The sequence below is a fragment of the Antennarius striatus genome, chromosome 18, assembly GCF_040054535.1.
Source record: "Antennarius striatus isolate MH-2024 chromosome 18, ASM4005453v1, whole genome shotgun sequence".
NCBI classification, from domain to species: domain Eukaryota; kingdom Metazoa; phylum Chordata; class Actinopteri; order Lophiiformes; family Antennariidae; genus Antennarius; species Antennarius striatus.
This window is the reverse complement of record NC_090793.1, coordinates 11,367,680-11,389,861: the sequence shown is the minus strand read 5'-3', so window position 1 is coordinate 11,389,861 and position 22,182 is coordinate 11,367,680. Positions and strand designations below refer to the sequence as shown.

At 37.8% G+C, this 22,182-nt stretch overlaps 1 protein-coding gene across 1 annotated transcript; it reads right to left on the bottom strand.

The window, feature by feature from the left end:
• Positions 1-2,298: 2,298 nt before the first annotated feature.
• sntg1 (syntrophin, gamma 1) lies at positions 2,299-20,332 on the bottom strand. Its single transcript, XM_068341253.1, has 18 exons — positions 20,283-20,332; positions 19,253-19,302; positions 17,377-17,511; positions 16,039-16,095; positions 15,790-15,847; positions 15,659-15,702; positions 15,199-15,240; positions 14,808-14,910; positions 13,910-13,992; positions 13,474-13,604; positions 11,765-11,894; positions 9,700-9,738; positions 8,007-8,123; positions 6,502-6,573; positions 5,317-5,469; positions 5,040-5,132; positions 2,573-2,683; positions 2,299-2,481 (listed from the first exon to the last, which is right to left on the bottom strand). The coding sequence occupies exons 2-18, from the start codon at positions 19,277-19,279 to the stop codon at positions 2,299-2,301; spliced, it is 1,578 nt and encodes a 525-aa protein (XP_068197354.1). The 5' UTR covers positions 19,280-19,302; positions 20,283-20,332.
• Positions 20,333-22,182: the final 1,850 nt, after the last annotated feature.

The following is a 22,182-nucleotide window of genomic DNA, read 5'->3' as shown; positions in this document are numbered from 1 at the left end:
ATTTCCTCATATTTGTCAAAAGGCCCATCTATTCCTATGAAAGCTCAATGGATTAAACATGTAACACTCACAAATTTGAAGATTCTCAAGACACAAGGTTTGGTCATTCTTGACTGATTGCGAATGTGAAAACACAATTTATAAGAAGATTGCGACAATATCTTTATCAACCAAATCCCAAATGTTAACAAATCCCTTGTTATACTCAACCACTTCTAAAAAATGTTCAAAGACTGAGAAGAAATGACTTGTGCACTAGCTCCATGGCTCAGGAAGCATGACTGGGATGCTGGATGTTATTCTTCAGTTGTGGACCAGCCAGCACTGGAATTCAGATGAAAGCCAGTGGGTACAGTTGAGCAAAAGTGACAGCATGAAAACCATTTACAGACTGAAGAGTGGTCACCATCTTATAGGATAGATAGATAGATAGATAGATAGATACTTTATTAATCCCGGAGGAAATGACATCCAACGGTCATCCAGTTCCCTGAAGAAAACCATCTCTGTATAGGGCATATTAATTACTAATGGTGTAAAATGGTACTTTTAAGATGTTGTCTTTGTTTTCTTTGTCTGCATTTTTACCCTTTTGTGAGTGCAACCACAATAAAGCACTCACATCTGAAAATTTGAATTGAGCTGTCTGAACTGAGTAAACTGAACGTCATGCCTAAAATATACATTTGAATAATGAAATAGACAAGGGAAGCATACAAATAAATGTTGTAGGTATTACTTTTATTACACAGCATATTTGTTAATAAAACATCTGCAAAAAAAAAAAAAGACCTCACTCTAGACTCTCTCATAAGGGGAATGCAACTGAGATCATTTAAAGTAGTGAAGCATCACTCAGGCTTTTTTTGCATAGACTGCACCACCACTCATCTCCCTCAGACTCTCCTGTCAGCTTAACAAGCCCTCACAGCATCGAGCACTTCGCTGCCCCTGTGTAATTTACCATGCTCTACCCATGAGCCTCTTCTGTTTGGATTCTACTCTGTAAATGAAAGGTAAGAGCATCACTAATTGAGATAATTGACCTGAACTCATGAATATGATATTTTATCTGTCACTGTGCTGCATGTATATAAATTGTTTAATTAACACAGAGTGAGCTTTAAATGGGTATCTTGACAAAATTGGAGGCCATGACAAGTGTTCTATTGTCCTTGCCACATATAATAATAAAAAGTTATTATTCCATTTACAAGATGAAAAGAAATTATTCCAAAAATACACCAGAACTGATTTTATTTGTCTAAATCCATAGGGCACACTGTTATATAACTATCTAGCCATCTTTGATGCACATTAAATAAAAAAAATGCCCTTATTCAAACAAGTTATCTCTCAAGTAATCACTATAATTCATTATTCTTTAGGATTATTTGAAAGTCAGTCTAGTTTTATTTTACATAATTAAATTTTTAGAAAAAAATTATAAACATGATGGAAGGTGTTTTTAATCATGCGTAAAGGGGTTTGTCTGATTATGTAGATGGTGAATGTAATTATTTAAGTGCCACTTTTCACCCAAAACAAAAGATAAACCTCCATACAACCTTTCTATTTATTAATGCAGAAAAATAGTTGCATTCTGTCTTAATCCTGTAGATACACAGTGTGTCCTATACAGAGTAAAAGAAACGAGGACACTCACTGTACTCTGACACCAACCTCTGTGTCTGATCCAGATCAGATCACATTAGATTAGATCCAGTTTACCTCTAATTGTACTCCAGTAGAAATTAAATTTTACAGCTAATAGTGGTTTTTATTTAAAGTACACACACAAAAAATGGAGATATCCAAAACATCATTCTACATGAAATCCATTGTCCAGACGTGTCCATGTAGAAACAAAGTGGTATCTGGTTCCGAAGAAAAGCGACTGATTTCCTTTTCATTTCCAAAACTTAAATTAAATTACACATTAGAGAAGACGTCTGCCTTCAGAAAAAAAAAGATATTTTCTTCTGGGTACAAGGATTGTGACGGTGTCTAATAATAAGAAGGACATAATCACTTAAAAACATAATTAAATCACACATTTTGTTTCTAAATTCTTGTGAGGATTTTTTTTTCCTTTAGAGTAGACATTCATATTTAGGTCCAAAATTGGATTACTCCCACAAAAAAATATATCAAGTACCGTATATCCCTCATAGAGAGGTCTTTAAATCCACCAGTGTTGTCCTCCATGATGCAGTAATATTCTGCTAAGCATTTCAGACCTTAGACACAACAAGGTGCAGTGTCCTTTGTGAGGGCGTCTGTAGAGAGCAGCGCTTGTCAAGTGGTGTATCTAAGTTTGGGTGTCTGTGAATTGCATGAAAGACCAGAAAGTGATGGAAACCCAGTGGTTGTCACATTGCCTTGGCTCCCCACAAACATTGGGTCCAAGCAAGCAACTTTGGCAGCAAAAAAAGCGTGAATACAATGAAGCACGGCAAACAGGTTTGAAAACTCCAGCTCCTGAAAGAGAGACCAAACCAACTTTGAGGTCATAAGATTGAATCTAGAATTCTTCTTCAACATGAAGCATTAAACATCTCAAAGTGCATACCTTTGCTTCAATAGATTTGGATTCTTGATTTTGGAACAAAAACTTTATTTTGCTTTTTCCATCATCAGACGATCCTTTCAGTTGAGAGAACTTGTATCTCCACAGCACTGCCTGAAACACAAATATTATATCGGTCTCATCTTTCTTGTTGCTTTTAAGAACCTTGCTGCATCATGATTTCAGGGATAATTCAAAAAATCAACATGATCCACAGAAAAATGTAGCACACCCACAGATCAGCCAGAGATATAAATTAGATTTTTTTTTTCTTGCCATTGGGTAATTTAAAAAGCTTGCATGCATGTGCATCTGTTGGTACATTAGGCACTAGCTCAGTCCACTAGGTCATGGGCTGGGGACCCGAGGGTGGCCGGCTGAAGACCTGCATGGACCATAAAAATCAGAGTGTGAGCTGGCAGAGGAGAGGTGCCAGTTAACCTCCTGAGCCCTGCTGAAATATCAGTGAATGAAATATCACATTCACTGTACCTGATGATGTAATAATTACTATAAGACCAGAGTAATTATGGGATGAAACATCACGCTTTACAACAATAACGTTGATTTCTTTCACAAGATACCACAATCAACAAATACCACCGATACATGGTATTTTAAAGTCAGTGACATTCATGAGTGTTTCATAGGAATTGTTACCTGATGATATCACCACCTCCTCATGTGTTTCCCAACCTGAGCCCCTAGTATCATACCCTTCATACCTTGACTTGTGTTTTAACACTGTTGTGTAATATTGCACCATGGAACTATTTTAAATAAGTCCTACGTGATCTTATATTTCAACTATATTTTTTTACTCACCCCATACCAAAGGAAAATATGCTAAAGCTTCTCAATAAATCAGAGTTGCAGGAGCAACTAAAAAAAAATTATAAAATGGCCCAGTGTAATTTATCTGGTGTAATCCAGATTTATGGAAGCTTTGAAGTCTCAATTTAAACTGAAAAAGCATTGTTTACACCCCCGAGCTGACATTTTCCAAACTAGCTGCTAGGCTACAAGTAGGAATATATATTTTTTATTGTTTATTAAAACATGTCCCCATCTTCTGCTGTAACACCATTTTGCTGTAAAGCCAAAGAAATGTTTCATGAACCGAATAAAAATAACAACAATAACAATAATCACTGTCGTTGTCATCATCATCGTCTCCTCTCTCTAATGTTGCCTCCAAAACATCTCAGCTTGGCTGTTTCATGAACTCATTTCTGATCCTATCCAACCTGGTCACTCCTAGAGAGAACCTCAACATCTTCATTTCCTTCACCTCCAGCTCCTGTCTTCTTTTCAGCTACATGGTCTCTAATCCATACATCATGGCTGGTCTAACCACTGTCTTATTAACTGCCCATTATTTTAGAACAGAATTTTTTGTCACATAAGAGAGATAAATGACTGATGGATTATTATTATTATTATTATTAATATTATTATTATTATTATTAATATTATTATTATTATTACAGTAATCCCTCGCTTATTCGCGCTTAAAGATGCACAGCTTCGCTACATCACCGATTTTTAGTAGGTAATCATGTGATACTGTAAGCGCATGCTATTGGCTGGCAGCATCCATGTGTGTACTGCGTTACGAGTAAGTACGGGATGATTTTTCATCCTATAGTTACTCAGTGGTTGTATAGTGTTTCTTTTGTATTAAAGAAACGCTTCTCTTTAATACAAAAGTGCTTTAATCAGTTTATGAGAGTATCTGAAAGGATAATACAGATATAAGGTGGTTTAATATCAGAATGGGGAGGGTTCATAAACTTAAATTACCGTAAATGAGAGGCAACAGAGCTGTGTCTTTTTAGGCTTTTACATGTTATGAAGGTGAATATGAAGGCATATATGCCTGGACTAATATCTTTATTCTATACACTCCAATTCAAATTTTCTATGTTGTGCATAAAACCTCATTTTGACTCATATTTTGTTTTCTTTGAAAACTATTTGTCAAAATAGCTGTTAAGAGTGATCATACCCAGTCATCATTTGTACAGCAGAGTACATACATACTGCTGTGTGTATTCCTCTCAACCAACATGACTCAGTCTGCTCTGTGAACAATGTTGCTTCACATTTCAGGAATTAGGGCCAAAATCTTAGAAAACAATATGTCACTGTTTGATCCTTGAACATCCATATAATGTGCACCAGCAGAATCATCTGCAGGGTTTGCAGACTTGGGGAAGGGCCAAAATTAACTGCAGGAGGGAGAGAGATTTTTAAGCTAGGGCGAACCAGCCGTCAAAATAAATGTGCTCAAACTCCCCAAGCGCATGGAGTGCACAACAATTTAGCAGCTCCCGAAAAAGAAAAACAGAAGCTGAGAAATCATGATTAGTTTCATCACACAGTGTGTAAAACCGCTGTCGGAAATCATCCTCTGAAAGGACCTCTTTTCTTTATTTTTACTGGTGATGAAGGAGGGGCTCACACCCACCTTTGAAGCTGCATCAAAGCAGACAAAGCCCATGCTGAAGTCAACTGTCAACCCCATGAGGTGGCTCTCCATGATGCAGGCATATGTTTTACACTGCAGCACAGGATAAAATGTGAGACAAAATAGCTACAGCACACACGGACAAAAAACTGCTTTTACTCTGCTGAAAATGTCATACAGGCATTATCAGTCTGTACTAAAATTACTGAGTTGGAACAGTGAGCTAGATTAAAATCATCACCATTCCCTGCATGTTACCCACTGTTTAGGTACAGACCTGTATCCTCTCCACCTCCAGGAAAGTGGCCATCTGAAAAGCCTTTTCCCAGATCAGCAGTTCGCAATCCAGTTCCACACTGAAGAACATGTCCTCCCCACTCTCTGTCTGGACACTGAAGCAGTGCTTCCTCTTGTCCAGAAGGTCATTATCCTGAGATAAGATAAGTCAGAAAGCCAAGCTGGTCAGGTACAGAGTAACACAGAAATAAAACACAGCAACAGTATTTTAGAAAGGAGTTGGGTAATTGGTTTTTTACATGTAATCACTGATATCAGCGGTCTTCAACTACCCGGCCACAGACAGATACCGTTCCTAGATCAATTGGTACCAGGCTGCACAGAAAAAAATTCACAACTTAACTTAATCCATTTAATTTATTTTCTGGTTCTGAGCGGTGTTTTGTTTTGGAAAATTACCGGATTCGCTCTGTCACATCTGTCTACGACTCACTCATGACGCCTGTCAGGACACTTGCACTTCCTGAGTGTACAAAAGTTAAAATCTAACCTTGAATCTTTCTATCTCGAACAGTTGTGAAGATATTTGGTGGACAAACGAACGAACAAACGGACGGACGGACGAACACACGAACACTGACAACAATTACAAGATATCACTGCTTTGACAGGGGCTGAAAAAACAAATGCGGTCACCATGTTACGACGACACTGCTAAGAGTGTTGCATACACATTGGATTCACATTGATTATATATTCAGGACAAAAAACAGTTTTTATGCTTGTCGTATCATTTTATTTTGTTGTATTAATCCTTCACACCTTAAAGGCTAGCCCATGAAAATATTGTCTGACATTAAACCAGTCTGTTTTGCAAAAAAGTTTGGGGACCACTGACTTATATGAAGGTCATGCAGATACATGAAAACTGAACCACACAATGCACTATAGTAATGAATGTTAAACAATATTCAAGAAAGAATTGAAGACTGTGTTAGACTTTGCTGTTATGAATTGGAGGGAATGGACAGCAGATGCATTTCAATCATACTTGTGTAACCTGCAGAGAATGAAGAATACAATGTGAGTGTAGGAATGAAGTAGAACACTTGAAAATAAATCAGTGAGTTGGTAAGAGCAGCCTCCAGCTGCTTAATATTCTCTCAATGCATCCAATATGAGCTCCTTAAATCTTTAGGAAATGAAGAAGAAAAAGGTTCCTTACTTTTAAAATCTTGCACATTATTTCATACACCGTAAAGCTTTTCTCTGCTCTGGTCCAATCCCATGTGGTTACCTGAAAAATATCACATAAATTTTGCATGATATTAAATATGCGTATTTTTGTTCATGTCTGTGAATCATTTGGTTATTCTTTAAATACAAATACACTTTGCTGAACCTTACTGCATTGGAAGCTTTACATAAGCTTTTAATTCTACTATTTTACAAATAAATTCAGATTTTACAGATGAAATTCATATTTTGTACAAGTATGGTTACCAATTTCAAACAAAAAACATAATCACACTCTGGATTTTTTTTTTTAGCTTTTATTATACTAGCTCTATCAGTACCTAGCTAGGGTAAGCTGATGCTTATGCTAAAATTGTGTGTATAAAGCATGGAATATTTAGAAAATGCACATTGTGTATTGCAGGCTAAAGATGCAAAGCTAGTTTTAAAATAGAGATTGTAATTCCAAAATGAATATAAAATGTACACAAAAGATGAGAAAAAGATGGTAGCTAAAGCTTTACTTTAATACTTTTCAGTGCAATACATTTTTATGAAATTATTTCATTCACTGATGGCAAAGTAAAAAAAAAATCCAAACAACACTGTGAGCACAAACTTTTCCCAAAACAAATAAAGAACAGGACAGAGGTGCTATTGTTACTCCTAACTGCAATGATGAACTATCATTATTGGCTACTAATGTCTTTTCTCTGATATCAATGACCTGTACACATATTTAAGTTCACTAATGACATTCCACATTCCTTAAGACGTGGACTAAAGCTAATAATATGCTCTTCCCCCTTGGCAGGAAAGTTAAGCATGCATTTTAACATTTATAGTTTATGTTGGCAGCAGATAAATTATTCAATGCATTTCCCAATCCGTGGCTCTCATGGTTTTGGTTCTCTTTAGATAGCCCACTTAATATTACTCTTATTAAGAATCCCAGGCTATGTTGAAAGTCCAACCTTTGCAAAAATGTCAATTTCTGGCTACAGATTGGGGTTAATTTACAAATATATTGTTAAAGTCAAAACCCCCATCTTTCCATGCGAGAGGAAGTATTCCTCCAGGACAGTAGCCTTCAGCAATAAAGAAGCTTGTCACATCATGTTAACTTGTGCACTCCCTCTACCATCCACTTAAATTAGCATATTTCATTTATATCAGTATATTCAAGATGAGCAGGAAAATTCAGACATCCATCAATCTTTTCTCATCTCCAGTGTCATTGCCAACTTATCCTTCATGCCATTTAACTTAAGTGTCTGACAAAATGTAAACAGATTTAATGACCTTCATCAGTCAAGAGGAGGATGAATGCAGCACAGCTGATCATGAGTGAGTATTGTCTTCTAACAAGAAATTAACTTCCTTAACATTACAATAAAAAATGAAAAAAATGTCAGTGACAAGCTCACTGACATTCATTCAAACACACACAAGTTTAGGTCAAAGAGGCCAGTGGAAAAACAAGCGAAAACTTACAGGAGGTGCTGTAAATTTAAATAGTGATGAACCCCTCAATGCGAGGAACTTTGGTGAATACATTCGGTCCTGAACGGAGTCCTGCTCCTTCTCATCAACCCAGCCCATGTAGATAATCTATCAGTGAAAAGCATGGGGATTAATTAATAACTGCAAAATTAATGACAAAGTATGGAAACAAGCTGGACAAAAATCTCTAAAATCAATTGATTATTTAAAAGCCTTAACAGCCTATTCATTTATTTATTGGTCTCTCAAGTAAGAGGCCAAAAAATAAGATAACATTTAAAAAAATACGTTGTAATTCATAAAGCAGTCCTTTCCAAACCCTGCGTAAAAGCACTCAAGAAACATTATAGAAAACTATTGGGAGCAAAATGCTTGTGAGAAATTCGGTATTAATTTTCTCTAGTTTGTAGCCAACTGTAACAGGATCTCAGATGGTAAATGGTCTGTGATTTACATAGCATCCTTCTAGTTTGACTGACCACTCAAAGTACATTATGAGCCAGCATTCACCCATTTACAACATTCAGTGCCAGAGGCTACCGTGCAAGGACGCCACCTGCTCATGAGGAGAGGGGAGCAATCATGCAATCACTCACACACCAATGGAATGGACAAAGGGAGCAATTCTTGGTTCAGCATTCTGCCAAGGACACTTTGACTGCATGTGTAAGGGATTAATCTGTCAGTGTTATCAGAGGTGGACTATCAATGACGAAAAGATGCCAATCGTTTGCTGGAAATATGCTGTGTAGTACAGTAATATTGTTACATGGGCTGTTCTTAATCACAAGGACTCCGCTTTCAGGAATCCTGATGTGTGAAACCCAGGCCTCTATAACTTTAAAGATTAACCATGCAACATATAGCTATTTTTGGTTTATGCTGCAGATTAAATAACAAATCAATAAATCAAAGCATTTCATCACACTGACATAAAAATGTTAGAATAAGCCAAAACTATCATTAAGCCCACTTACACATTGATTTATAGCACTTCTCCCAAAAGGTTTAATAAATAAACAGTATGTATTCAAGAGGTCGCTAAATGAAATAAAATAAATATGGAAATTTCTTGTTATTTCATAAGGTATGAAATTAAGTATTCAAGAGACTAAAAAGAGGTTAGACCAATAGGGAGATGAAGAGAAATAAAAAGGGAAGCGTCTACTTCAAATGTTCTGAGACATAATTTAGACATCAAGTGAATCCCAACATCACCACTCATTAAAGTCATGATTGTAACTCATAAGAAATATTTTCTTGTTTCTCTGTTTCAAGTATGGAAGAGAAGAGAGAGCCAGCGAAAGATTTGGGAGATTCAGTCATATCTCATGCAATTTTGTTATTTAAACAAAATGTCAAGTGAATTCACATGCGTTTCTGAGACAGACAACAGAGTAAATAGTAACAGAAAAGGACCCTCACTGTCGCACTTAGTCCCAGTATTAAGACTGAAAAATGACTCTGTAAGTTAACTGACTGAAGGCACTTAAGTTGTTTTCTCATCATTTCTCAGTGGATAGATTTTAATGATGCAAACACCCTCCCTGTGTTGCAATAATTGGCAAGACGGGGCTGTGTCCTCCCTCCGACTGGTTGACCTGATTACATTTACCCTTGATGATAAATAGATGTAAAGTAAATGGAGAACTGGATACATACATACACACTGGATGCAGCTTACCTGCTGGTTAACTGGAAAATTACGGTTAATCTTCTTTACCTGTTAAATTCAAGAACAACAAAAATAAAACATTTTTGCTGATAGATATACAAATGCTCATAGAAATCAAAACTTATTATCTAAATGGGTGTCTAAGAATAAGCCTTGGGCAAAAGGCAGGGTACACCCTTTATGAGATGCCAGCTCATCGTTGGGTCACATGAAAGACAAACAAGCACTCAAGCACATACACACACCATGCCGTGAATGTGACGTAATACTGTATAGGTTAATTCATTTATTCCATGCATGAAAATGACAACATGAGATAAAGTGATTTCAAAATAGACCCCAGGCTCTTCCTTACAAAAAAAATGTCATTAAGAAAAATCCATTCTGTCTGTGATAATAAAGGCGAGATAAATTACTGAGAGAGCAGTGAGGCTTTAAATTAAAGTATTCTGCTCAGATCACAGGTATCACTCGCTCCTAATCCACTCTATACTATCAATAGGACTCTTGCAACAGAATGTTAAGATGTCCATACCTGCACTCATCCTCCTATAGAGGTGAGAAAAAACAGAGGGACTGAAAGCTTGATGAGTGGCAAGATGTGAGCTCTGGCTGTATGGAAGCAATGGCAGTGTGTTTGTTCAGACACATCTGGGGTTGTTGTGACCAAACTCACGAGTACATTTATAGAGGCTATAGAGCTAAGTTTTTCAAATATATGTTGCATACTCCAAGTTTCCACTGTATCCAAAAATATATTGGAAACAGTCGTTAAAAAGAGTATCTGAAGACTAATCCATTAGTATTTGGCTTAAGTTGCATCTGTTGCGAAACTGTTTTGAGAATTCAAATTTATTTCTAATTCACATGGTATCTACAAAAATGCAGTTTCTTTAAATATTGCAACCATTTTCTAATAAAAAAGGAGCTGTGGTTCTCATTGTAGCACAGATGTACGATTCTCGTCTTTTCTATTGCATATACAGTATTATTTGATTGAGGAATGCAGGATGAATTCACCTCGCCTCCACTATCAGTCTAGCATGAACTCATTGGTGAAAAATTCAGTTTGTCTAAAATAGTTCCCAACAAGATAGCTAGAAAACTGATGACATTCCAAATACAATTGATAAAATCCATGTGACAAGAAAATTTCTTCATTCTGGCTACATTTTACAGAGTGATTGAATTCTATGGAAATATTAAATGATCAATAATATTATTTACTATATGGAGGTTGAAGACAGTTTGTGTCCAAATGAGAAACTCTAAATGAATATTGTCTGGCTTTGTCTGAGCCCCCACATATAATTGAGCTTGTTTGCTCTGTTCCTAATGGATACCGCTGCTAAGCATACAAAAACCATACTGCTAGCGCTGGCAATAAAAGAAAGAATAAAGCTTTGTTTTATTTGTTTTCTTTCTACTTGCTCTCTTCTTTGTGAAGGATAAATAATAAGTACATGGGCTTGGCTGGAGGGAAGAGAGTGCTGTTCAGAGGAATAGTTGGTGGAACTCAGATTTCTAGAAAAGTGTATACTTTTTCATAGTGTGTGTTATGGCCATTCTTGTGTGTCTCTGTTATGTTCCCTCCTCTCTCGCCATGACACCCTCTGCTCCCGACTCCTCCTCCTTCCCCGGATTCCAAGCTGCTGATTGGTGTTGCATGCTTTTGATTTTGTAGATTTTTGTTTCATTTTTTCTTTCAGTACATTAAATTCATTACTCCTGTTTTTGAAGTCCCATTTGGTTATATTTATTTGTTGGTTTGAGCAGCATCTTCAAGCCCTTGTTTTATTTTTTGTGAAACTCCCTTCTGTGAAAGGTCTAAATAATTATTGGTTTATTACATTATTTTAATCCGTAACAACTTTTTTTCATGTTAAATTTTTTCCTTATCATGCTGGGATATAACAGTGTGAAAACACATTAGTATGGGTCTACCTTATGCAGTGACATTTGCAAAGGAACAGTTAGACTATCTATAAATTAAAAGTGTGCCACATCAACACCCAACACCCATGGGGGCTGCAGGAGGTGTCAAAGCTAATAACTGTTTTTGTTTTACACTCACATTGTGCTTGGTGAGATTAGAAATGTTGCTGGCTATTGCCTGAAGCCAGTCCAGGCAGTCTTCAGTGGCAGGAAACTGTATAATTCCACTACAAACTCCATCCATGGCTATGACCTGGAAAGCATTTTTCCTGAAAGAATTAAGAGACAAACAAAAAACTCAAGATGTGATTATACATTCTCTAGTCAATTAACTATAAATTTCACCCAAACCATAACTGTTTTGATTGATTGAAAATATTCAGGACCACCATTATTTTCCATTTATATCAGTAGGGGTTGGGGTTAGGGTTAGGATGCATTTCGTTCAACTTTATTTTAGTGGTTCGGAAGTTAGATTGGAAGTTAGATTGTTATAAGAAATAGCTTCATTTTGGCTCATCCATGATGTAAAGGTCAGGGTAGGCTCATTGAAAACTCTTCCTTTCATCTGGAACATTTCTCACTGACCAATATTCAATGCTAACATATCTGACTTTGAGGCCACATGGTGTTGATGAAGACACTTTATACGACTTCTTATCCTTCACAGGGTTGGAGGGAAAACCCATGCTGAGACAAGGAGCAAACTCCAGAAAGGATCTAGGTCAAAACCAGAACCTTCCTACTGTGAGAAAACAACGCTCACCTCTGTGCCACCTTCAGTGAAGACAATTTCAGAAAACTGGTTTGCAACAAATGCGTACACGTCTAGCAAATAAGAAATAATATAATACGTCATCTCTGGAGAGACAGCGTTCACTCCCTATTAGCTCTGGTTTTGCCCTCCACCACCTCCTGAGATGAATATCTGGCTCATGCTTCATTAGGTTCACCGGTCAGTCATGTAGCATTGGATTACTTATACAGCTACCTGCTGTGTCTGAAACCAATGCAATAAAAATAGTGAGAGTGAAATAGTTAAGTGTCAGAGCTCAAACCCGCTAGAGCCAAGTAGAGCTGCAGATTCAGCAGATAATTCTCCGTAGGCTCATCAAAATGAAAAGTCACCCTCACATTTTCACATTGTTTTCACATCATTTGACACACATGATTGTAAAAACTGGAGACAGAGATGATTCTGCTACTAGGAAAAACACAGTTTGTGCTGATGTGGATGAACCAGTACTGCTGTCATAAGCCAGTGTGAGTAAACTGACATGAAACAATCCAAAAAATCATTGGGAGCCCTACAAAGGATGTGCACTTTGAAAAGAAGGATATACATCTCTTCAATTACATTACAAATCAATGGATGAAGATGGGTAACCCTCTATGCCCAATTTGACATGGGCACTACATGATCTGCTGTCGTGAATTAAAAATTGTCCTCACAACTGATATAAAACTTGTGAAGTCTTAATGCATGTTTCTCTTTTCAGTTAATGAGCTAAAACACATCACAAAATAGTCAATGCACAAGGTTATCATTTCTATGCTCCACAGTCATGTAAAATGGAAATAAATGGAACATGTACATTCACCATCCACTCTGTGCTGAACCAAGAGGACAGAACTGTGTTTGCTCATATAATGCTCATACGACTGTGTTCAAAAGAACACCACTAAATAGTAGAAATAATCACATTTTTACAGGTGCTGCAGAAAGGTAGTCTGGCCCATTTCAGAACTGCCCATTAAGAACAAAGACATCAGAGCATTAGCATCATGTAATCCCATTAAGAGACAGATGCCACCTTTGGAAATGAAACATAATGTCCTGCAGCTCACCTACAGGCGTCAGACCCTGGGAAGTACTGCGACAGCCGTGAGTGGAGCAGTGGTATGAGACGTAGGTCCACCCATCTCTTCTCCCAGCGAAGACCTGGGGATGTGGGCCAGGATGAACAGGACAGTGTGTCCTACAGAGGCAAGAAGCACGCTTTAGACAGGCTTCCCTCACCTTCTACATATCAGACAGACGACATTTCATGCCGTCCTGCCCACTTCTGTTGTGACTACAGGTGTACAGAGAGGCTGTGTGAGTGTGTTTTTAGAGGAAAGCTGATTCATCCGCCTCAAATGATAAAGATAGAGCATGCTGGGTTGCAGCGAGCGGGGAACAGTTGCATGGAAACAACTTTCTGGCATTGGAACACTGCTGCATGGTTACAGAGGGACAATTATAGATTCACTCTGTTAAAGAGCAGGCTAATGAAAAAAGTACCGTGTTGTTAGGATGGTAGTTCAAGTGTAGACCACTATCACACAGAGGAGAGGAAGTCCCACTACTCTGGTCGCTGGGTATACCTGAAAGCAAAGCAGGTAGAAAAAATAAAAGACAATAAACTTCCAAACTCCCAGCATCTCCAACTATTTCAAGGATTCTTACTGCAGCGACCCACACCTCTCATCAATTGTGTATTACTTTGTTCTCTCCCCTTCTTGGCTCCTGATTTGTGCCAATTTGTTTTCAATGAACTGATTGGATTGGACTCATATACATCCCTGGGAGCATTCAAATGTACCACAATAAGAAAACTATAAATATAAGAATAAGGAAATTTTCTGTGAGCGGCACGGTGGCGCAGTGGGTAGCGCTGTCGCCGCAAAGCAAGGCAGTTCCCGGTTCAAGTCCCACTCTGTGCGGAGTCTGCATGCTCTCCCCGTGTCTGCGTGGGTTCTCTCCGGGTTCTCCGGCTTCCTCCCACTTCCAAAAACATGCGCTTCAGGTTAACCGGCCAGTATGAAATTGTCGGCAGGTATGAGTATGTGCGTTAATGTTTGTATGTCTTTCTTCATGTGGCTCCGCGGTGCACTGGCGTTGCACCCGGAGTGTCCCCTGCCTCTGCCCCCAATTGGCTGGGATAGGCTCCAGCATCCCGTGACAGCGGTCAAAGCGGGTATAGAAGATGACTGAAAAAAACTTTCTGTTATAGTTTAACATCACCGGTTAGGATGCATCCTTTTTAGTTTTTTTTTATTTTTTTTATCAAGATACCTTAATTAATACTTGATTAAAGCATTCTCTGAAACAAATAACATCCTCTATGGGTTTGGTTTTTGTGGTGCGTTACAGTATTGTTGGGTATAAAATGTGCGCTGCCAGTGCAGTGGAGTCTTACATGTGCAATCCTCACACAGCGGCAGTTTCAGAAAAGCTGGAGTCTTCTTGAGGAAAGACACAGTCAGAGTCACTTCTTCACCAGCATTTCTTAAAACCTGGACCTGGAGGGTAAAAACACCAGAGAATTTTTATGCCTGAGTCGTAAACTGTGAGGTTTTTCTACTAATTGCGTGCCATGATGAAACACTGCTCACAAACCGAGAATGGAAAGCTGAGATAACACATTTACACTGACACAGGAGTGATGCTCCTCACGCATAATTCTCGCAGTTACATTTAAAAATGACAGCAACTGGCTTTAAAAGTCAAAAGGATACAAATAATGAAGGTAGACAAGATAAGCTAAAAAAAAACCCAAAAAAAACATGAGATATGAGCCGACAGCTTACCACTTCCTCGTGGCGATAGCTTCTCACGTTTATTCCATTTATCTGCAAATAACAATAACAGGTTTAACCTAAGCAATACTGCTGGTGTTATAATACTGTAGCTGCATCTTCAAAATGATTAATGAGGCGAGCACGAGTAACTGTGGTGGCATCTGCGCAGAAAACTATAAACAGTCACATCCACAATTGCCATGAATACAAAATGCCTTTGGCTTGCATGAAGATGTTTCCTCTGCATGGTGTGAGGTGATAGAGATGAGATGTGGAGCGTATTTTTTGCTGAAATGCATCTAACAAATGCAGGCTATGGGAAGTGACATTTACCTATAGGGATGGATCATTATTAGACACAGCTTTATGAACATGTGGCATATGAATTATTAAAGAGCTGTGTGTGTTATTTTGTGAGAGCAGGATGAGATGGGTAAAACAGACATTAATGAGAGTTCTGGTATTTTACCTGAAGGATGCCGTCTCCGATGAAAAGCAGGCCAGAGAGTTCAGCTGGAAACAAAAAAAATTGCTTCAGTAAAACCATCTAGACGTGTAAAAGAGAAGGAGTCGCACAATGTGGCAAAAACAGCAAAATACCTTTTTGTTCTTTTGATATTTTGGATATCACTACAGGAATTTTATGCTCTGCTCCACCCTGCAGAAACAAGTGACATCATATTGACTTACAGAGGCATCGCACAGAAAAAGAGCCAAAGGCACTTCATTTTCAATGACTCATTTGACACCGTTAGCCAGGGTTTGACAAGAAAATGATCAATAATACTCATTCACACTTAATTTAAAGACGCTAGGAAGAACAGACTAATCAGTTGAGATCTAAATTACCTTGATGCTCAGGCCAAACCCTCCAATTGTCTGCCTCCTGATTGTTATAGTCCTTTCCTGAGAGGGATTAGAACCAAGAAATTAGTTTGGACTGCTACTGAAGCAGCGGCAGCTCTCACAACTGAACAAGTAGGAAGACGCAGCAGATGTCAGAAACGTCTCTGTGCACAAAATGACAGTTTGTGCACAGAGAATGCAGGGATACTTTTATTTTGTATGTCTTCAATTACTGTTAGTGGACTGAAGTGCACTTGATCAGCAGTCATTCCCAATAATAATTTGGTCTGCAGGTAAATATCTTGTAAAACATGAATCGACATAACTTTCTTTTAACTTTTACTACAACGACTGAGTCAATCATGCTTCTTTAAATGCACGATAATATTAGTCTTTGAAATCTGCTCATTAGTGCCGCACCTAACCACTAACGCATTGCTTACTGAACATGCTGTAGCTTTATGTTGGACTTTTACCGAAGCAAAAATTGCAGAAACTACCGATAAAGTGCTGCTTTTTTTAAAGTCTCCAATTCTACCCTGGTTTTGTCCTGTTTTTTCTCTCAGCTCATTAATTAGACATCTGTGACAATTAAATTCACTTTAAAACTACAAACATATCATGTTTCTGGTTTTCACTAACAGCATTTATTGAATATTGGTTTATTTTCCGCCGGGCAGACATGTATAAGGGAAATAAAATCATTCAGATCAAAGTGTTAGAATGTCACGGACTGTCAACCTCATGTTGAAAAAGACTTTTCCACACTTTTTTAATCATTTTGTGCCAACTGTTTCTCTGATATTGTCTCATACTGTATCACATCGGGGCTCTAGGTATACTTACAATGAATTCAATTCTGTTTCTCCAGCGTTCAATAATTAATTGGTCACTGAGGCTAAAACATTTCCACTATGCCTTTCCTCACATGCTAAGGTTACATTAGCAATCCCATGTCTTTGCCCTTTCCCATAATTGATAATCATATTTCAGAGGACGAAAACATTTAATTTACTTAGCTTTGACAGAAAAATGTTACTGAATAATTCCTTTTAGAGAAAGGTCATGGACTCAGGCATTTGGTGGAAGAGCAAACAATATACTTTTTTTAATATGAAGTACAGCCTGACATGAGAACAAGTGTCCTCAAATATTTCTGTAGGTGAATCAGCTTCTATTAATTGTATCTGATTTATCTGTAATTTTTTAATTGTTGTGGAATTGTCATTGACAAAGTAATTCAAGATTCATGATGTCTTTGTTCTGTACATTCATTTATTGAGTTGAATATGCTCCATACGTGTACAAGAGCATCAGAAGAGACAGATTCAAACTACTTACACTGGAATAAAAAGGCTCTCCTGACACACAGATGACGTCTTGTTCTTGAATGGTCATAATATCTTTGGCCAAGTGCAGTCGAATATTGAATGGCTCCTCATTACCTTCTTGCATTAAATAAATCCCAGTCTTTGTCTGCGAGCAGTCAGAAAGATAAAATCATTCATCATCCCTCCCTGTTTAAATTAACTGGCCATGAAATGAATCATTTAGAATACTCCATGCAGGATGAAGATGAAAATTAGTATACTGTACAGACTTTCTGTCTGTTGTGTTATTGTTGTTTTATTTTCCTTTGACTCTTTTACTTGTTAATGCTAATGATGGTTCAAATTCATCACTGTGCATAATAAACACTCATCTAAAACAAATAAGAATGAAAACTGATTATTTATTGCTTCAAATAATGAGCAGACTTCTTAATCAACAGCTTTTTATGAATTGTGATAACAATTGAAACACTCTCGCTTGCTTTCCATACGTCCACACAGAGAATACAACACTCAAATTATATTGGCTTGTTCACTGCAAATGAAATGCTGATGATGCTGATGACAAATTAAGAAGCTGTGAAATTAAATCGCAAGCTCGTCCTTTGAATCTCCCCATGTGAGGGCTGTGTCTGTTTCCAATGATGCATTTAAAACATGCTAATCCGCATAAATTTGCATTCTGCATATCCTTCCTCCTCCTTGGCTAATTGTGATGCCTGGCCTGTCCTTGACATAAAAAGGTCTAAATAAAAGAAGCACCTTCACCTGACAAGACTGCTAATAGATGGGTGACACCAGTGGTAGTTTTTTTGTCACCAGGAGGACTTTGCTCATCAGTTGATGAGACGCCGTATGTCCACAGTTGCCATTCTGATAGGGACAATCTCAAATGCAGTTCTAACATGAATCAAAGTCAGTTTATAGAGCAAATGATCTTTCACAAATGATAAGGAATGTGAAAAAATCAACTTTGACCGACAGCTGCAGCATGACAAATGAAATGAATGATGGGTTATCTCACATTCCAGGAAGTAATGTATGTGCAAGAGTCATTAGCGGAGCAAAATGAGGAGCATGATTTTGCGTAGCTGCTTCTCACTTGGATGAGGTTTGACCTAGTGTCGTGCCTCTATTGTACCTAATTAGCCTTATCCCTGATCCTCTTTTATGTTATCCTATTATTCGCTGATCACCCCCCAACAATTATCCACCTCATGATCAGTCAGATATGGAACAAGGACATCTTTTTAGCCTAGACATGCAATCGTGATGGCTAAGAATAGAAAACAACCCGAAAAAGAAGGGCATTTAATGTTGAGATTATGTGTATTAACTATTCCTGCAGGCTAAACAATGGATTCACTGTTTATTTCTTTTAACTTCTTTTCCTCAGTAAGGTGCACATGCAGTACAGTAGGTGGATATTTTGTCATCAAACATGGCGATTGAACTGACGTTACAGTCTTTGAACCAGTGACATACTGTTAAAAAAAAATTAAAGAATGGAAAACAAGAAGGAAAATAAATGTCCTACAGTTTTTCTGGAATGTTTGCATACTGTATTATTACACATTCTTGTAAATGACTGCTCTAGCAGTTAGCTTCCTGATAGTTGATGCACCAGATGTAGTCTGAGAAACAGGCACAGAACGTGACACAGCCCAGCGTCATCACCTTCTCATTTACTGAGGACAAGACAAGGTTAGATCATCAAGTGTCGCCTAAAAGTCAGATGAAGCCATCATTGGGTGCATTTTAAACAGAACACAGACATCCCAGAGAGGACACATTTATGTGCTGTTGTCCACATGCTTCAGGCACTGCTTTCAGTCAAGACTGTAATCAGAGTCAATTAGATGTCACATAAATTGAATCCTACCAACCTCTTCATTTGATGTCTTGAAATCCATGTGCTACTACGCAGTGAGGGATACTGCAACAGGGAGAAACAGGACTGAGTTAGAGTCTGGAGGCAAACGCTTGAATGCACATCCAACTCACCCAAACACAACCCATTCAGACCAGCATTGCTTCCCAGATGCCGTTTTATCAGCACCAAGGAGATGTTTGCCTGCTTGCCTGTTATCAGTATCACAAAAAAATTGCTTCAGAATTTTCTTTTCCTTCATGATTTAAAAAAGGAACTTCTTTCAATAATTTTGTCTATTATGCAACTACTGCCAAACTACTGACTGGATATTCATGAAATTTGGTGGAACGGTGGGGCATGTGCCAAAGAAAGAACCTTTGAATTTTGGATGACATCTGTATTGTGAGAACTCTGAAGGGAATTATTCAGCTCGTACACATGCCTTGTTGGATTTTAGATTCAGGTTTACTTTAATTATTGTCTATGCTTGGCGGAAGTAAATTGGTCACAAAGTGTCCTTCTAGTTTTATCACAGACCTGATCTAAAAAAAATTGGAGGAGAATTTCAATTTGTATTCAATTGTAAGTTTTAATCCAAAACAAATCTCATTCAGCAAACAGAGTATCAGAGGCCATTATGCAGTAATGAACAATATTTCATTAGCAGAACTGAGAACCCTGATAAATGTTTCACTATCAAATCTAGTGACCTCAAAAAAGAACTATAATTCTAACTGATGCTGTCAGAGAGAGAAATGAAATTGGCACATGGAAGGAGAAAATCCCACAATAAAAGTACCCGAACTGAGTAGTATTGTCCTTTAAAAAGAAGCTGGGTGACAATATCAATAACCATCGCACACAGTAATCAGGTGACTTGCTTTACAAAGACAAATGTAATTTATCTTGTGAAGCTCATTTACATAAACCAGTTCCACTCAGTTTAAATCCAACACGACAGCCATTTGACTCAACAAAATGAGTGCAGACCAAAAACGGCTTTAACTTGAAAGATGGAGCCTGTGCAGCAGAGGGAAACTCACCTCAGTAGAAAGGCCCCCAGATCTTTGTATTATGAGATCATGCCATCGAGCAGTGAGTTAATCTCCCAACTGAGCCGAGGCCCTTCTCAAATCATGGCTGTCAAACCTGGGGGGTGGGGGTGGGAGAGCAATGCTGTCGCCTCTCCTGCCTGGCTGTAGGTGTAGCAGAAATATTCCCAGAGAGATGATGGTGAAAAGCAGAATGAGGCTATTGTGAAGTGAGTTTTCACTCCTGATCAGTATCCGTGCTTCTGCAATAGGAAAAGGTCAAGGTGTCATTCTGATAATGAAGAAACTTCCAGGTGGAGAGCTGCTGTTTGAAATAAACCCTGCAATTCACAGAAGAACTCATCTACGTATTTAACTCCATAGACAGATGGAAAGGATGGATCTACCATTTCCAGCAATGCAGTTAAATCTGATCCTGCCTGTAAGATTTGTCTTTACAAAGAAAAGAAAAAAGGAGGGGTGGGTTGTAAGCAAACCTGAAACTATAATTCTTAGGAGGACCCTCTCAAATACCTTCAAAATTCATAATCTTATGGATTCATGAGCATGAATGTTCAAATGCAATTAATTGATATTCTTTGATTTTCATACATCTTTGTATGCCAAGCACAAATGACTCCTGCTAAGTGTTTATAAGGTTCTAAAAGAGCAGCTCTGAACCCTTCTCCTTAGTATGCATTGTTGGCTGGTTGCCAGGTTTTTGTTGATCTGCAGTGTCACCACCAATCATTGTTCTGCAGACCTAAAAAAGAAAATAGTGTGTGCATTTGAAGCTATACTTGACACTTAACACTTGATTAAATGGTAAGACAGAGCCTTAAGGAAACTCGCAAATCCTTTTGCTGGGTGGGTGGGGAGTGATTCAATATTTTGTTTATGTTAGTGCAGAAATCCTATAAATGGTTTGATTCACTTACAATTTCTTTTTTAAAGGAAAAAAGATCCATTTAAACAAGGACGGTTTTCCTTTGGCTGTGTGGACATGTTGAGTATATTCACCTCTTGATTTGCATCTTTTTCCCCAGTATTTATTGCTTGGGGTTTTTTTTCATGTTGTGCAATATAAAGTCTTAGATGAGGTTTAATGCAGTCAAATGAAGCAGCAAAAGTTTAGTCAGGAAGACTATTCCTTTGCAAACTATTTTTTTTTAATTTTCACATCATCCTTTAATTCACACCTCATGAGTCTTAATTTATTGTTATTTGTCTGAAGCGGTCAAACAAAGTATCAGCTGTTCTTATTAGCTAGTCTACGAATCTCTCTATTACTTTAGGTCATTCATGCTGCCTTATGTGCACCAGTCATAACAGATCATCAGCTTCCTCATTTCATCAGCCCGTTTCAGCGAAGTCATCATCCACCACCCCCACTGTCTGGAGCTCATGGGGGATTTGTGTTGTCAATGCTCAGGACTAATGTCCCTCAGTCACAACCTCCCTGAAGAGTCTGAGGACCAAAGACTTTCTGACAGAAGATATTATCACAAATCATCTGCTGCTATAAACGACAATTTTTATTCACTTTTCTCTGACTGAAATACAATGCAATAAACTCTTAACAGTTATGTTCAGCTTGTCTTTAAAATAGATCTATCCTCACTGCAATTTTTGAGATTTGAAAATACGACATTGTTCCACTTTTTAGTCCACCTTCGTTGGTGACATTAGATGAGTAAGACAGAATGAATTTTGCTATGGTTAAAACTATTTCTAAAAACTATTTTTTCCTGGCATCAAAACAAAAAAACAACACAAAAGTTGGAATGATCACAGTAAGACATTCAACAATACCAATGGATTAAATTTAAGTGTCAAGTTTCTGTAAATGATAAATAGCAATGGAAAAAAGGAGGCTTATAAGGAAACATGTGGTATATAATGAAGCAGTGCT

Coding starts and splice junctions, on each gene's coding strand:
- sntg1 (XM_068341253.1), bottom strand. CDS start 19,279: ATGGATTTCAAGACATCAAATGAAGAG. Junction 13,605..13,909: donor ACTACCATCCTAACAACACG/GTACTTTTTTCA, acceptor TTGCCTCTGTAG/GACACACTGTCCTGTTCATC. Junction 11,895..13,473: donor CCAGGGTCTGACGCCTGTAG/GTGAGCTGCAGG, acceptor TAATTCTTTCAG/GAAAAATGCTTTCCAGGTCA.